Consider the following 17912-nt stretch of genomic DNA (forward strand, 5'->3'; position numbering starts at 1 on the left):
TATAGAAAATAGTATTTTAAAGGCCTATTTTTTTGTTTCTTATTGTTTTCTTGAAATTTACTGTTCACATTCATCCATCCATCCATCCATTTTCTTGGCCGCTTATTCCTCACAAGGGTCGCGGGGGGTGCTGGCGCCTATCTCAGCTGGCTCTGAGCAGTAGGCAGGGTACACCCTGGACTGGTTGCCAGCCAATCGCAGGGCACACAGAGACGAACAACCATCCACACTCACAAGCACACCTAGGGACAATTCAGAGCGCCCAATTAACCTGCCATGCATGTCTTTGGAATGTGGGAGGAGACCGGAGTACCCACACGGGCACGGGGTAAACATGCAAACTCCACCCAGGAAGGCCGGAGCCTGGACTCGAACCGGAGTCCTCAGAACTGGGAGGCGGACGTGCTAACCACTCGCCCACCGTGCCTGTTCACACTCATTTCTATGAAATATCTGACTTATTGCACTTTAAGACAGTACTGAATATTTTTATTTAATATTTCCACATATTGAATTAGAATTATGTAAATGTTTTCATCTCATTCTTGCTGTTGTCAAAGTTGATGTAACGCTTAAGTAATTATAACACGTGTTTCTCTCATTAATAAACTAAATCATTGAACTAGTTTACTGCCTCCACAAAATTTAATTTGGAATTTAATGTCTGTGGAGTTTTTGTCATGTCCTTGATATTTAAGAAGAATTGATTTATTGCAATTAATCAATATCGGATTGAAGTGAATCGAATCAGGAAAAAAAATCAAATCCAACTGAAATGGAAATCGAATCAATTGATGAAATTAGAATTGATACCCAAAATTGTGGGTTTTTTTACTCTCTCAATATGAGCTTTTTTTTTAGCACTGTATTTTCAGCGTTTTTTTGTATTGCTAAGCACCCCACAATTACATCCCTGATGTAATATAAACTCTGTTAAGTTGGTTGTTTTAACAAGGTGGGGTATTCTCTCATTTCCACTGTTAAGGTGGAGGCCCGTGGCGCGGGAGCCATGGGGACCTTGTTCAGAGAGTACGGCAGCACCTCCTCCATCGACATCCAGGGGATCCCCGAGCAGAGCTTTTTCGACATGCTTACCCAGTTCCACCAGGAGCGGCCCGACCAGCGCACCTCGGCACCTTCGCGCCTCAGAGAGCTGCTACGTACGACGGACTCCCAACCGGCTGGTGCTCCTTCGCCCGCTTCACAACTGAGTGGGGACGAGCGAAGCAAGGACGGAGGTGAGCGGGTGAGGAAAAAAAGTGGCGGCACGGAGTCTTCACTGGGGACCTCGTCGTTGTTCAGAAAACTTCGGAGCGCCAGTCGTGCGGAGCAGGATGGCGGCAAAGGAGAGACAAGTGAAGACGGAGGCCGGGGCTCATCTGATGTCCCGTATAAAGCGTGGGTGTGCCCAAAGAGCTTTGTCCACTACGATGCACAGAGTATCCTGTTTGACCTCCACGAGGCCGCAGCGCAGCGGGGCTACGTGACCCAGAGGAGAAACACAGCTACTGGGGCATCCGCCGCCTCCGTGTCTCTTTCAGCGTCCAGGTCCTTGCCTCTGAGCGGTAATGAGCCAGTATACGCCAGCATCGAGGACTTAACTCTGGGCCTAGACTCTAGCACAACCAAATCCTCTATGGTCGCGGACCCAACGGACGCTCCTCCCGGGGCCCACGGCTCGAGCCCGCTGCTCCTCAGCTGCCCTCACTTCCTCAACGAGACGGGGGGCCACGGGGAACGTAACATAAGCTTCCTCAGCTCATCGGGAGAGCGAGGAGAAGGAGGAGGAGATGGAGCGAGAGGTTGGTTGAGGAGGAGTAACGCCAGCGTCTCCGTGGTGGAGATGCCAATTGAACTGCAAGTCACGAGGCTGGAAAGACTTAAAGAGTACAGCATAGAGCACGTTGACCTCGGAGCTAGATACTACAGAGACTATTTCCACGGGAAAGGTAAGTCAGGGATTCGTTTGGAGGGACTGCAATAATAAAACATTGAAACTCATTTTTCGACGTACTTGTGGAATTTGACAGTGTTAAAGCAGTTTTGTGCTGCCAGTGTTTCCCCACTGACAGTCGCAGCAGCTCATCGTGTGACAGCTAATATCCAGCTGGGCCTGAGAACTGAAAAGTGAGCCAAGCTGGCAGCTCTCCCAGATTTTTTTATTTTATTTTATTATTACACGTCACTCCACCACCAGACTGTTGGCAAACTTAAAGATGGCGACACACCACCATTTTTAACAGCATGATTGTTAGTGACAAGTTAACTTTGAAACTCCATTTGTTGATCAGTGCAAGAACCTGGGCCTACCAAAAATAAGACATTATTTAAAATATAAATATATAAGTACATCATGTCCTATCCTGGCATTTCTCATCCTTTATTGAGCTAAGGCACATGTATATTGTACAGTATAAAAAGCTCATGCACACCACCAATCAACACAAAAACATAATACTGAAATGATGATGATTTCCTTTCAATTTACTCAAATGTTTATTTAGTTGAACATCCATCCATCCATTTTCTTGACCGCTTATTCCTCACAAGGGTTGCGGGGGCTGCTGGCGCCTATCTCAGCTGGCTCTGGGCAGTAGGCAGGGGACACCCTGGACTGGTTGCCAACCAATCGCAGGGCACACAGAGACGAACAACCATCCACACTCACACGCACACCTAGGGACAATTCGGAGCGCCCAATTAACCTGCCATGCATGTCTTTGGAATGTGGGAGGAGACCGGAGTACCCGGAGAAGACCCACGCGGGCACGGGGAGAACATGCAAACTCCACCCAGGAAGGTCCGAGCCTGGACTCGAACCGGAGACCTCAGAACTGGGAAGCGGACGTGCTAACCACTCGACTACCGTGCCGCCCATTTAGTTGAACACAAAGCTGATATATTCGCAAGGAATTAATAATAATTGCTAGAGTGGTGCCTGTAGATATGAGTGACCTGACTTAGGAGTTTGTATCAGCTGTCGTTTATCCACATTTTGGTTTAAATTGTGAGCAAATATGTTAATTTGTGGGCATTGTATAGTTGCAGTTAACTTGACTCACTTCAAGTCAAGTAGCATTTGAGCAGATAGTAAACAATTCTTCAATTAATTCTGCTCCGAGTTTAAGTTTATTGTCAAACTACAACCAACATAATTTTGCCCTCAAGTCGATTAGCCTAATGTGAACAAATAATACACAATGCCATAGACAAGCTAACAAAAAGCATCTGTGTCAAAAGATGGAGAACACATGTAGACCGATAATAACAATACTCACAGGCATTTATTCTTTATCCTCTATGAAGAATGACTAATACCATATTACTGAAATATTGTATAATGTCCAAATCTGCTTTGCAGCTGAGGTAATTTTACTGAATTTCCTCGAAAATGCACACTGCCACACTCGCTGCACTTGAGCATATTCTACCACACAAAAAGCCTTGTCATTGCTATAGATCGTCATTCTTTACCATAAGAAAAGAAAATGTGAAAGTCATAACATTAAACACAAACTCAATTTTACCGTCAAATCCGGAGATACTCTATGTGTGGACATGTCTCATGTCACCTCGTATGACGGTGTGCATGAAACGTCCCCACAGCCAACATCATCTGGCAGCATCCTAATTAGTGGCAGATGCTGTTGGGAGCGCATGTGTGCGAGTAAGCGTGCGTGTATATGCGTGGTAAGCGAGACAGCCCCCCCTGAGGCCGCGCAACCGCATTAAAGGTTATCCTTCCAAAAATATGCTCCTCCTCTGACTCGGTTGTCCTGCCTGCGTTATGCCTGTGCGCCCCTGCGTGCATTTCATGACGGCCCATCAAAATTCTGACATTTTCACCACAAGACATAGCATGGAAGTTAAGCAGACCTGACTCGTATGCAATGAGTTCATCATCCCGCTTGTCTTTTAGTCAGAGTTATTGTGGAGGAACACTTGTCAAGTAAGATTCCTAGCCGACCGTCTGGAGAATTGCTCTTTCAACTCCCACTCCGCCTGTGGTGTCGGCTTTAGCGGGGCTTAGCTTGCGATCTTGAGAGTCGGACATGCAAGATGCCTTGTGAAATGTGTGGATAACTTGGATCAAGCCACAGAATGTTAATTGGAGTCCTGTGGCAGCACGTTGAACCTTTTCCTGGGTTTACAAGCATGTTTATTTCTCCTGGTCCAGCTTTTGTTAATTGCATTAATCTGTCAGAAAATGTGTTACGTTTCTCATCTAGATATTTTGGTTAATATTCACTAGTTATTTGGGTACGCTGAAGCGCTGTCAAAGTATACCTGAAAATACTGAGACGCTAACTTTTCTCCATGACATGATGCGTCGTGGAATGAGGTCACGATTATAAGAGCACTTGCAGTACCTCGAGGGTTGTTTATACCACTTTTTTAGCAACTTTTGTTTTTCATTTTCAAGAAAAAAAAAAATCTGTCTGGCGTTACAGATTTTTGTAATTTCCCAAGTGTAAAATGACTATTAACCTCACCAAGGATATGTTTTCAAGAAGTTTTGCAAGTCTTTGTAGTGGCATAAAATAATTTCATTTTCAAATAACATGACCAATTCTGGCTCAAATGATCTAAAAAATTAGATGTGTACAAAGCACACTAATTTAGTATTATCTGTATACTATCTGTATTTAGTATAATGCTGTCAGGCAAGCGTGTATAGAATCCATTACCGAGGAAATTCAATATACCAACTGAAAAAAATATTTGTTAAGATTTGCAAAATCGGTTATAAAACCTATTATCTGTTTGTAGAATGTATAAAGCTTTGATTTTTCAACATAAAATTTGGTTTGCCATTGACATGTATTACATAATCATATATTCATATTTCAAATGATGTCCATTTTTTTTGGAACGCCCTGTATTTTGTTGTAACTTCATTGAATTTGATTTTTTATTTTTTTTTCAAATGGGAATATGTTCCATGTTGTTTTGCACACATCCTTATGGCAAAATGGTAATCAGATGGAGGGTGGAGAGTAGAGATAATTGACTTTCATCAACATCAAATTTCCGTATTGTTCTTGATCTTACTGAGAGTCATTTTCAATTGTGTTGTTGTGTTCTGTAATCATGTTAATGTACCAAACCTCATTTTAATCCTCCAGAACACTCAAACTATTTTGGTACCGATGAAAAGCTGGGTCCCGTGGCCGTGAGCATTCGCAGGGAGAAACTAGACGACACCAAAGACTTGAAGGATCAGTATCAGTACCGCCTGATTGTGAGAACTAGCGAGGTATGTGCAATCTCTATTTTCTTTGTTCCATTGAGATAATGGTATGAAAATCTTGATTATAGTAAATATTTGTACGAAAAACACTTCTAGGATAGTTGTGTGACATAAATCAATAGACGGCCGTTCATTCTTTTTTTTTTTTTTTTTTTTAAGCAGATTTGTTTGATTAGATTGCTGCAACACACTACGAAATGAAATGAAACAAACAAACAAACAAAAAACAGAATGGTAATGTATCTTTTCTCTGTCACTGTCCATTACCTCTGCACGCTGTAATATTCCAACTCCACAGTGTCCACTTTGTCAAAGTGGTGGATGTCAACACCTCTTAAAAAAAAAAAAAAAAAGTCTCCTTATCCTGCCGAGAAGTAAAAAAATAGAGGCGACCATCATTCTCCTCCGGTGTTTTTGTTTTTAGCCTTTTTGGACTTGTGTTTGTGTCTTCAAGCATTGGAGAACATGTTAACTCCTCCCACGCAGGAAAGAAAGCCAGAGCCAATTCCAAAATACTGCCACATACAGTCCATTGTAGTACTAATGTAAATATTTGCCCCATATCTCTCAAAGTAGGAGAGTACAGGTATGAAAATGATGTCTAAAAAATGTAAGCTGTACTGCAAATGAAGCAAATATGATAAGCGGATCACCCAATTACATATTTTGTAATCCTAGTGTTCTTTTGCCAGGTTGGTTTTCTAAACCACCTGTCTGACTGTGTTGCAGTCAATCCAACAAGCAGCGAGTTGTCCGTGTGGCTGCCGTTGTGTTGTCTTTATGTGGATTACATGGCTGCCTGGCCTCATCACCTTAGCGCCGCAACAACAATGAAGCCGCTTGGCCGTCTGAGTACACAGAGCTGCAGTGGCTGCTCGGCCCGCTGTTCCCACACACACACAAAAACGAGATAGATTGCAGACTTTATTCTTTCTGACTCGAGGCGCAGCTGCTCTCAAACATCCATCCGCTTTTAGTCCTCCATTAAATTCACGGCGCAGCGGCGCTGACGCAGCAAGGTGGGCCGACTTTTTTTCCGCCCTCGCTTATTCCCACCTTCAAGCGGTCATACGAGTAACACTCTGAGCTAAGTTCCACAGCCCCATGTGAGCCGGCCCTCAGTACATTTTTCAAGATTGTGTTTGCTTTTGCATGTGTAACTTTGCTCTCAACTGAAATCTATCTCAGGGTTTTTTCATAGCCGTAATGTGTTGAAGCAGGTCAATTTCCCTTGCGGGGGAGCAGCTCGCCACTGAATGTAATACTAATTCACAATACAGCTGGACATTAAAGAACAAAAACAGACCAAAAGAAAAAAAGAAAAATCCACGGTCATGCTGCAAATGGGTGACCGAGAGGAAAAATGTTGCTTCAGGCTTATGAGCAGTTGTCAGGCCATCCGTCATTCGATGGACCCACTTCATGCTCCCAGGCTACTAATCATCCGTCCTTTTAGCTCTTTGGGCCTTGAGCTGCAGCTGCGCGTACCCTCGGCAAATAACATGCAGGGGATCGATATGGCAATCCCCATTTCAGAACATTTTATTACACTATTGCCTTCACAAGTTCACGTGTTCACATTAAAGCTAGGCGTCGCTGTAATCCATCAAAATGAAAGCAAATTGTTGACTGCGCCAAGTACAATATTTTAGTATGTGAATATTTGTCTAACTGCAGATAGACTGTAGTAGAGTCATAAATACATAAATAATTGATCGATATGAATTATGTAGGTTTTGTGGAAGTGAAAGAGTCATAATAAACAGCTTAAAACCAAATGTCTAACAATACCAGTAGAATTGAGTGTTGAATGCTGCACGTTAAAGGGATCGTTCGGCTTTTTTAACATGAATCTCAATTTGATCCTCACCTCCCGTGTGTGCGATCAGCACTGACTTACCCCCGACAGCGTTCTGTGACACGCGTTCTGGTTCGGCGTTGGACGAGAGGAAAATAGTCCAGCAAGCTGGCTGGGGTCTCGGAAATAAAGCGTTTTTCTTCTAAAAACTATTTGTTTTCAAAAGCGTGATACATTTCCATCACAATACTCTTTTCTGAATAAAGTCAGACGCCATTACCGCCAGCCACTACTTTTCTGTCCGTTCGTTCGTATCACTGCGCGGCGCCCTGTAGAACGCTAACCGACGCACTGCAGCCAGCTAGCTGATACTTCCGCCTGAAGTTGTTTGCCTTTTCGGCGGAAGTATCAGCTAGCTGGCTGCAGTGCGTCGGTTAGCGTTCTACAGGGCGCCGCGCAGTGATACGAACGAACAGAAAAGTAGTGGCTGGCGGTAATGGCGTCTGATTTTATTCAGAAAAGAGTATTGTGATGGAAATGTATCGCGCTTTTGAAAACAAATAGTTTTTAGAAGAAAAACGCTTTATTTCCGAGACCCCAGCCAGCTTGCTGGACTATTTTCCTCTCGTCCAACGCCGAACCAGAACGCGTGTCACAGAACGCTGTCAGGGGTAAGTCAGTGCTGATCGCACACACGGGAGGTGAGGATCAAATTGAGATTCATGTTAAAAAAAGCCGAACGATCCCTTTAAACACATTTGGAGCCTGACTTTAGAGATGACAGTCCTGTGTCATTCAGGTGAGCGACCATCTTCTGCAGGCAGGGGAGGAGCTATGGCCTGGCTACTTGCTAAGCCCCCATATAAAGAAAGCATTTGTTGTATTTTCACTCATGGAGGCAGCACTTCATCACCAAGCCACCAATTACAACTTGTCAATTAGGGTGGCACATACAGCTGACGCATCACCACAAATACACATTAGGGCTATAATCATATGCTTGATGTGTGAAGATTAAAAATCAACTAATCGATCATCAACTTAATCGACATTTTTGATTTTTTTTGTAATTATTATTTCATTAGTTGGTATTTTTCTCAGTTTATTAGTCTGCAGGTCAGAAAACAGAAGAATGCAATAATGTCATTTTCCCTCGACCCTGGAATTTTTCCTGCCAAGTATGATAAAAAAATATGAAAGTAATATGTGGTGTCATTTCCTGTACGCTTCATTTGCACACAGCTGGTGACACTGCGGGGGTCCATCTTAGAGGACGGGGTAGCGTCTACGGGGAGGCATGGCACGGTGCGCGGCCTGCCCCTCAAGGAGGTCCTGGAACAGGTGGTCCCCGAAATCAGCGTCTCCTGTTTGAGGCTTGCGGTCGGCACGCCGAAGGTCACGGAGCAGCTTCTTAAGTTGGATGAGCAAGGGGTTAGTATATTCAAAAATTCTGTAAATGCTGATTTTATCTGCCCTTCTATTTAACAGGATATTAATTAAAAAATGCAATGGCTGCTCCTTTATTTGCAAGAATGTACCTTCAAGTGTTTACACAACATTGCAAATATGAATTTAAAAAAAAAAAAGCTTTCGGTTGTTTGCTGCGTGAGCGTTATCATTATCATCTGTGTGTGCCTTCCCAGTTAAGTCAGAAGCACAAAGTGGGTGTTCTGCTGTGCCGTGCGGGCCAGAGCACCGAGGAGGAGATGTACAACAACGAGGAGGCGTCGCCTGCCTTTTCTGCCTTCCTGGAGCTTTTGGGCGAGCAGGTGCTCCTCAAAGGTTTCAGCAAATATGCCGCGCAGCTCGACACAAAGAGTGAGTGCCCAAAATAAATTCCTTGGTGTAGCATTTGTAATACTGCCCTAATGTATTCATTCAAAAACACACATGTATTAAACATGGAATTGACATTGCTTGCTTGTTATTGCAGCTGACTCAACAGGCACCCACTCGCTGTACACCACCTATCAGGGATATGAAGTTATGTTCCACATATCCACCATGCTGCCGTACATGCCCAACAACCCACAGCAGGTAAGAGAGAGTAACTTTTTGATCTTGGTCCAGCCAAGATCAATCTGGGTTGAACAGCACTATGGAGAAGTGATTTGTTTCTTTACTTAATTTCTTCCAAAATGCCCCATTATTATGGACTGCTCTTCGATTATTTCCTCAGTGGTCACTTTAATTTATTTACTTTTTTTTTCTTTTTACAGCTCGTAAGAATTTCCTGGGGGTGAATTTGTAAGCTGTTTTTGCTCTTAAAAAAGTAAATAATTAGCCACGAAATCTATCCACCCACCAATCCATTATTTTTTATGTTGTATTCTACAATAAACAATTGTATTTATATGTGTAATAATTTATATAAAAAAATCTGAAACAATCATCCAAGTTAATATTTTAGGAGTGCACTTTGAATTTTCTTTTACTCAAACAAGCTTTATTAGTTGCATCTCCACTTGATTAAATGGCACAATATCTCCATCCAGAGGCTTCCACAGTGCAGTAGCACATGCACACTCTTTATTCTGACCTCTAGGTGGTAGCATATGACATGTTAAAATGATCAACAGTAGCTAAAGAGATGCTGCAAATGTCAGTTTGAAACAGTCGAGGGAAAAATAGATAACTGTAGTCTTCGATTGATCTTTTTGAGAAAAAAAAAGTATATATAAATAAAAAAACAGACGTTTAGAATTGTAAAAATGAAAGAAAATCTGATTAAATGTTATGACTGAAATCCTTCACGATTATTTAAAAATAGAAATATGCTATAGTGGTGGAAAAAGGCAAAAACTACAGCGTTACTGCGTGATGGACACTCATGTGTATGTGTATCTGTAGCCAAACATTAGGCTGCATTACATAATTGTTGCTTTTACACTTCCATCAGCAGATGAACAGGGGATTGGCAAGCACCACCACCACAGACAGTCTGGACGCCGTGCCATGTCACATACACACACAGCTAGACACAAATAGCCCACACAGAAAGTGGCAAAACAAATTACATAAAGAGCTGTTATGAGAGGGACCCGTCTCCAAGTCCCCATGTCGGACTTGTTTCCTCTCTTCTTGTGTAAAATGTTCTACATTTTTGTGCCATGCTAATTCATATTTAATCTCCTGCTTTCTCCTTAGCTTCTAAGAAAGAGGCACATCGGGAACGACATCGTCACCATCATCTTTCAGGAGCCCGGAGCGTTGCCGTTCACCCCTCAGAATATCCGCTCACACTTCCAGCACGTTTTTGTCATTGTGCGTGTGCACAATCCCTGTTCGGAAAACACTTACTACAGGTAAACATTTCCACCCTGCAATTGAATAAAGTGTCATGAAGATACCCGTCGCTCAACAATTCCCAGTGAGGGAGAGTTAACAAAACATTTTCCTACTCCCTATTGAACATGTAAACTGTGCTTAAAATAGAAGTCATTTTAACATTTCTTGGCAATCATATGTTATATGTGACCTCACTGGTCTAAACATGACATTCTGATTAATATTACATTTGTGGAATATGAATTATGAAGCAAAATCCAGCCGTTTTTGGCCATCTCGGGGCGGCCATTTTGCCACTTGCTGTCAACTGAAGATGGCATCAATGTTGCTCAGGGCTCTGGCTACGACCAATCACAGCTCACCTGTTTTCTGAAGCTGAACTGTGATTGGTTGTTACCTGAGACCTGAGCAACATTGATGTCATCTTCAGTCGACCGCAAGTGGCAAAATGGCCACCCCCTGAGATGGATAAAAATGGCTGGATTTTGCTGCTCAACTCGTATTCCACAAATATAATATTAATCAGAATGTCATGTTTAGACTAGTGAGGTCACATATAACATTATTGTCAACATTTTTTTGTTGGGTTGACTTCCCCTTTGATGACGACTGTATGTAAAACGTTCCTTTTCGTGTAAAATTTATTTATTTATTTATTTATTTATTTATTTATTTATTTTTACAGCAATTCAACTACTACAAGGATTATTCCATTATGGTGCTACTCTGTTAAACAAACAAACAAAAATAGTTTCTTCTGGTCCAATTTAATTTGTTTGGGGGAAAAAAATCAAATGCAAATGTAAAACGGAGACAAATATGTGACGAAGTATGGTATTCAAATCTTGACCTGTTTACCTTCGTCTTCCCTCAGTGTCGCTGTGACAAGAATGAAGGACGTTCCTCCTTTCGGCCCACCCATCCCGAGCAGCATCACCTTCCGCAACTCGGACACTTTTCGGAACTTCCTGCTAGCCAAAATCATCAACGCGGAAAATGCGGCGCACAAGTCTGAGAAGTTCCACACCATGGCGACGCGGACGAGGCAGGAATACCTGCGCGACTTGGCGGAGAACTACATCAGCAGCACCCCCATGGACTCTGCCGGGAAACTGAACAACCTCATCTCCCTGGCGTCTAAAAAACGCGAGCGCTCGAAAGCGCGAGAGGCGGCCGAGCTGGGGTCCACCGGGGCCGTCGCCTGGAGGGTCCTGGCCCAGGACTTTAGCGGCGGTGGAGCTGAGCTCCGCTGCGCTCTGGGCTTTTCCGCCGAATACATCGTCCTGGTGGATTGCTTAACCAAAGAAGTGGTGTTCAACTGCTTCTGCGCCGACGTGATTGGCTGGACTGCTGAGCGCTTGGCTTTAAAGATCTTCTACGGCAGAGGCGACCACATCGCTGTGCGCGTGCCTGAGGGCAGCGCACAGGACATCAGGGAAATGGTGCAGAGGTTGAAGGTGAGGAATATTCCTAGAAACGTAGATGGAATTACAGCCAGTGCTTCTTTAGTTGTCTCAGATGTCTAGATAAAAATTGTAGACACAAGATGTTCTTGAAGGTACACTTCTGATTTAGCATATTGCCGCTCCAGAGGATTAATAATATGGTAGGTTTTATAAAGAGTACAAAGTCAAGCCGAAATAAAAAGCCCCTGAAGTAGTGCTATTTAGAATTTGACCAAAATGATGCATTTTCGTTTTCTGTTTTGAAGTTAGAACAAAAAAAGAGGTTGACTATGATGGATTATAATTATGTGTGACTTCCATTATATTCTACTAGAAAACTTCAAACATGCTAGTTCAAACATACTATAATTATATCCATCCATCTATTTTGCATTGCGCTTGTGCTCGTGAAGCTCACTTGCGTGTTTTTGGAGTATGGGAGAATGCCATCGCAGCTGACTGTCACAGGGCACATAAATAGACAATTGCGTACATTCACACTTATGAACAATTTAAACCCCAAACCTTTATTAATAATAGGTTTTATGAATAAAACATGCACAAATAGCATGAAATTGCAGTGGATCCACAATAGTTGAAAGCCCCTGTTTTGAAATTAGAACTAATTCCAAAATTCATTTTTAAGATAATCAGCCTTTGATATGTTCAGAAGTAACTCATCAATGAACATCATAAGCCTTGAATGAATATAGAAGTATGTAAGAAGATTAAAGCTAATAAGCATCCCAGCTAATATACGTTGCGTAGAGTAACTAATTAACATGAGTCCGACAGTGATATAAAAAGATTGGTTTTAATAGCACTCAGTGTGATCACTTAGCTCGGGAGTTGCGCAATTGCATGTGGACTCTGATGAGGGGCCATTTCCATATTATGATAATCCCTGTGATATTTGATGAATTAAATGGCCAGAAAAGGAGATTTCCTGAAGTCCTAATCCAGCACAGAAAGAAAATTTAGGGGAAAATAAACAGAACAAGTTAATCTTCACAGAAGTAGAAAATTCATGCTGATCCTGCGGCTGATCACGATTATGGAGAGCCTGTTGACACAGCGGGAAAATATGAAGTATTTTAGGATTGAAACAAAAAACAGTCATTCAAATGTCCTGTTACTTTCCATAATTTCAAATGTTGCATGCTTCCTCTCTTGTTTTCAGTCACTGACTGTGGGATGCGAGACGGTGGATATGACGCTGAGGAGAAACGGGCTGGGCCAGTTGGGCTTCCACGTGCGCTTGGATGGCACCGTGGCGGAGGTAACCGTCAGCTGCCACGCTCGCTCGCTCGGCAAGAGTCCGCACGTGCTTTTGAGTTAACCCGAATTGTTGGTGTGTGTTGCCATGCAGGTGGAAGAGTACGGCTTTGCCTGGCAAGCGGGCTTGAGGCAGGGCAGCCGCCTGGTGGAGATCTGCAAGGTCGCCGCGGTAACACTGACTCACGAGCAGATGATTGACCTGCTCAGGACGTCGGTCACGGTCAAAGTGGTCATCATCCCACCGTACGAAGAAGGCGGACCGCGGAGGTGCGTAAAGTCCATTTTCGTTCTGCTGCTGTAAAATGTCTGCTGTGAACGAGGGATCGGTGTAATTAATTGTGATCAGATTCTCTCTGCTACAATAGTCTGACGTAGTTGACGCATGTCAGGATGCTAATTATCTCAGTCGCGCAGCGCTAAATGTAAATGCCAAATCCACAAGCTAGCAGAATGAGTCCAAAACAGACACAACACGACACAAAAAGTATTTGGAAAGTTAATTGAAGAGTGTACGACTTCAACGCTCTTGTGGACCTCCACAGCGGAAGCGTTGATGAATTTCAAAATAAAATTAAGCTTAACGCTCATGCATACGTCGATACCTCGACTTGATGAGCGGAAGTAAATGTTTATATGGTTTTAAGAGTTAGGTTAGGAAAGTCAACTTTGGTAGATAGGCTTTTGCATAATGTAACTTGTGAGTCGTGACTCCATATTATTATTATTATTCTACTTCTTCATTGGCGCTCCATATTCTTATTTTAAAAAAATAGAGAGCTGCCGGCGCCGGCTTCGACAACTTCCATTAATCGAGCTTTCACTGATCGAGGTCTCAAGGCTGCAGCCATGCCGACTCAGTTAATTTGCAATGGTGGAAAGGGTCCAGTGATGAGACAACACAAGAGCCTATGACCAAGAAGAAATAGGAAGGTACATTCACAGACAATAGCAGGAGACCTATATGAAATATGGATTTACGGCGACAGGTGATTCTCATGCCTTGAGGACCGCTCTGTACAGTATCAGCCGAGCTGCTCTTGATTTAGCATTATGGTGCGTTATTCATGGACTTTACATTTGTTCTGCCTTGGTATTTTGGTGCATTTCAGGAAGTTGCTGCTAATATCGTTACATAAAAATGTGACTTCACATTTATTCCACTATATCTACAAAACATCCCAGTTTTTGTGTTGTCCAATGCCATTCACTCCAATGCCCCTCCTTACCCATGACACAAACACAAAAGCACGGCTGAGATGGTGGGCAGAATTTTGTGTGGGAGGGTGCGAAAAGAGGAAGCGAGCAAACAGGCACAAGCTAGGATGTGTGTGGAGGGAAAGCATCAAAAAAATTATAGCGTTCGGCATTCACTTTAACCTTTTCATTTCCTATGAGTTCTTTGCACCCCAATCCAGTATGGCCTTGGCTATAATGATTAAGATAATGATAATGAGTCATGTCTCATGATGCTGTAAAGTGGTTGAAGGCTGCAGTAATGGCTTGTGTGAGCATGTCTGTGTGTTTGAGAGAGACTTTTCATTGCAGTCACAGCGCTTTAATGTTGGAGGCCATTTAATTACACTAACTTTCAACCCTTTTACACACACACACCCACACCCCCACACACACCCCGACACACACGCACACACGCTTTGTGGCATTGGTACAGCTAGTAATTAAGAGTCTTGTGTTTCACTCTTCACCCTGCCTCTCTCTTCTCCCGCTCATTTGGCGTGATGTGCCAAGCAAGCCGATTGCGTGAGATTAAGGACTCGAATCCGCAGGAGGGAGGGGAGGGGGGGGGTTAAGGCAACTAAAAATAAATAAATAATACAAGCGAGTGGATGCGATTAATTAAAAATGCTTTGCGGTTAAAGAGGGAGGGATAAAGAGGGGAAGGCGGGGCCGTCAAGAGGAGAACAACGTGTCTCAACAGCGTCGAGCGAGGGTGAATAGGAGTGGGCGGAATGGAGATAGATAGAAGAGTGAGGGTTGCCTCCGCTCTGCTTCGGCTTCTGAGACTGACGGATACGGCGGAAGAGAAGGTGTGATAGATGGCGATAGTGGCTTTAACCTCGCGTGCACGTTGGGGGGGCGCCAGCTGTGTAGGAAGAGACCATCCGTGTGTGCGTGCGTAGGCGCTTTAGGTATGTACTACTTTGACAAAGCAGTATATGGAAATGCTACAATGGAGATAGATGGCTTTTAAGTCATTCCTTTTTATGTAGTAGGATGTGTGTTGTATTCATTTTATTTGCATGATGAAGGCGTAATTTCCCAAAGCACTTGGATTAATCAGGACAAATGGGCAAGTATAACTGATGTACACTCGCTACATGGGAGCTCTGATAGTTAATTCACAGTTATTGGTGAAATTAAATGTCAGCCAGTTTTCATTCATTAGTGTGATTTAATAAAGCCGTCGGCATTAGTCTGATAGTTGCATTCACTTGGGAAAAAAAAGGTTTTCTGACAAATTTTTTGGGAAAGCTTTGTTTTTTGTGTATTTTTTTGTTTTGTGTTGTTTTGTTTAATTTTCTGGGTTTTTTTTGTTTTTGTTTTTTTGTTTTTTCTGTCATTAAAAAAAATCAGAAAATTGAGAAGAAAAAAGTTAAGAAAAACAGGAGGAAGAATTACTCAGAAAAAACATTTTAAAAATTCAGAAAAATGGGGGAAAAACAGAAGAAAAAAAATGTGTTTCGGAATTTTTTCTTTTTCTTTTTTCTTTTTCTTTTTTTTTTTCTTTTTTTTTTTTCAACCACTGAACTCAGTGACCTGTTGCAGACTCACTAATGATGGACACTTTCCTGCATGCAATAAGCTTCCATAGAAACGTAACTGTACTAAAATCATGCCAAATCCGATTGATTGACATGTTTGTATACTTGTTCCATAAAATGATATACCTAGATTATATTAGGATGATACTATACAGTAAAAAAAGCATAAAACTTTACCAATACTGTGTGTGTCACTAATTACGGTACATGCCTTGCCTTACCTTAACTGAGCCAGTAAGTCATGTACTCTGCAACAAGTCCCTTGGAGTTGAGTGGTTAAAAAAAATAAAATAAAATAATAATAATAATATTTTTGTTCTGTACTCTGTGCTCCGTACGATTGTGACCATGCATGCAGAGAGTAGGAAATTTGTATCTTCTACTGTATATACTGGCAGAGGCCTTGTGTGAGGAGCTCTTTGATTCGATTGGACCGCAATTCACACACACATACTTGACCTCCGTCCCTCAGTAGGCGAGATGGAGTCCTGTTGTGCCAATAATCAGTTTCCTCTCCTCTCATTCTGCTCCTGTCAGTGTCAGGGGAGCTCATTAGTAGCTGCCATTATGCGTCTGCTGTTTTCTACAAAGTGTGCTCTCAGCACATGATTGTGAGTTTTAATATGCAGTTCGGGTCTTTACAGAAGGGGAAGGGCGCTTGTGAATGATTCGTTCTGTTTGTGACTGTTTCAGGGGCTGCACAGAGGAATATGAGATGAAGACCATGGAGCATAAGCCTGAAGCTGAGCCTTTGGCCGCGGGATACAGACCCTCCCCTCGCTCGGGTTGGCGTTGGGACAGCCCGGTCCCCGTCCCTCAGGGGCTACACGGCACCCCCAACCCGCAGCGGTGGGCCCCCATGGGCGCCCCGCCACCACCTCCACCGCTGCGTTCTTCTCACAAGGCTTTGATGCCTGTTCCCTACAGAGAGCCGCAGCACTTCAACTCCAAGAGGTAAGAAATACGTTGATAAATGATAAAAGGCAACAATTTGAACTTAAACATGAGGATTAGCATGGAGTAATGAATAGGGCTTGAGTTGTATATACAGTGTTCCCTTGTTTATCGTGGGTGTTACGTTCCAAAAATTATCTGCAATAATGGAAATCAATCCATCCATCCATCCATCCATCCATTTTCTGAACCGCTTACTCCTCACAAGGGTCGCGGGGGTGCTGGAGCCTATCTCAGCACCCTCTGGGCAGTAGGCGGGGTACACCCTGAACGGGTTGCCAGCCAATCGCAGGGCACACAGAGACTAAACATCCACACACACAAGCACGCCTAGGGACAATTCGGAGCACCCAAATAACCTATCATGCATATCTTTGGAATGTGGGAGGAGACCGGAGTACCCGGAGAAGACCCACGCAGGCACGGGGAGAACATGCAAACTCCACCCAGGAAGGCCGGAGCCTGGACTGGAACCCGTGTCCCCAGTACTGGGAGGCGGGCGTGCTAACTAATGGAAATCCATGTTAATTAAAAAAAGTAAAATAATATTCCCGTGAATTATATGTATTTTCTTCGTTTATTATATATGTTTTTTCGTTCTGGTATGATTTTTGCTTTATTATAAATGATTTTTCATTCATCATATGTTTTTTTCTCATTTACATTCATTTTTCCATTAAAAGTATGTTTTGTTTTGTTTTATTTACTTATTACAGTAGACAGTACAGAACAGTATATATATATTTGTTCATCTATTAAATGTTTTTTCATCTTGGTATGATTTTTTGTTTATTATGAATGCTTTTTCATTCATCATTTGTTTTTTTGGTTTTTTTTCATTAGTATTTTTTTTCAATGATTTTTTTTTTTTTTTTTTTATTTACTTCTTATACAGCACAGTATATATTTTCTATCTCTGGAATGCAATGTCATGGAGCGACGGGACAGACACCGTTGGAAAGGTCTCGTCAAGATGAATCCGCAGATCCCCATATGTCGCCAGACGGACATAAGGTTCGAGAGATACGGCCGCGCAACGACCAAAAAAAATAAACAAACCCAAAAAAAAAGCACGCTGTAACAAACAGCGATGCCGCGAAAGATGAACCCGCGATAAA

General features: G+C 42.7%; 1 protein-coding gene across 4 annotated transcripts in view; it reads left to right on the plus strand.

Moving 5' to 3' along the window:
- Positions 1 to 17912, plus strand: part of sipa1l3 (signal-induced proliferation-associated 1 like 3) — a 57588-nt gene that overhangs the window by 29061 nt on the left and 10615 nt on the right. For all 4 annotated transcript variants that reach the window (XM_077541635.1, XM_077541636.1, XM_077541637.1 and 1 more), the window contains exons 3-12: positions 986 to 1949; positions 5127 to 5257; positions 8292 to 8480; positions 8693 to 8867; positions 8983 to 9086; positions 10197 to 10354; positions 11212 to 11794; positions 12963 to 13061; positions 13152 to 13327; positions 16534 to 16794. In XM_077541635.1, the coding sequence (XP_077397761.1) occupies positions 986 to 1949; positions 5127 to 5257; positions 8292 to 8480; positions 8693 to 8867; positions 8983 to 9086; positions 10197 to 10354; positions 11212 to 11794; positions 12963 to 13061; positions 13152 to 13327; positions 16534 to 16794 (2840 nt within the window). The remainder of the gene's footprint in view (positions 1 to 985; positions 1950 to 5126; positions 5258 to 8291; positions 8481 to 8692; positions 8868 to 8982; positions 9087 to 10196; positions 10355 to 11211; positions 11795 to 12962; positions 13062 to 13151; positions 13328 to 16533; positions 16795 to 17912) is intronic.

The sequence above is a fragment of the Festucalex cinctus genome, chromosome 13 (assembly GCF_051991245.1).
Source record: "Festucalex cinctus isolate MCC-2025b chromosome 13, RoL_Fcin_1.0, whole genome shotgun sequence".
In the NCBI taxonomy this organism is placed as follows: Eukaryota; Metazoa; Chordata; class Actinopteri; order Syngnathiformes; family Syngnathidae; genus Festucalex; species Festucalex cinctus.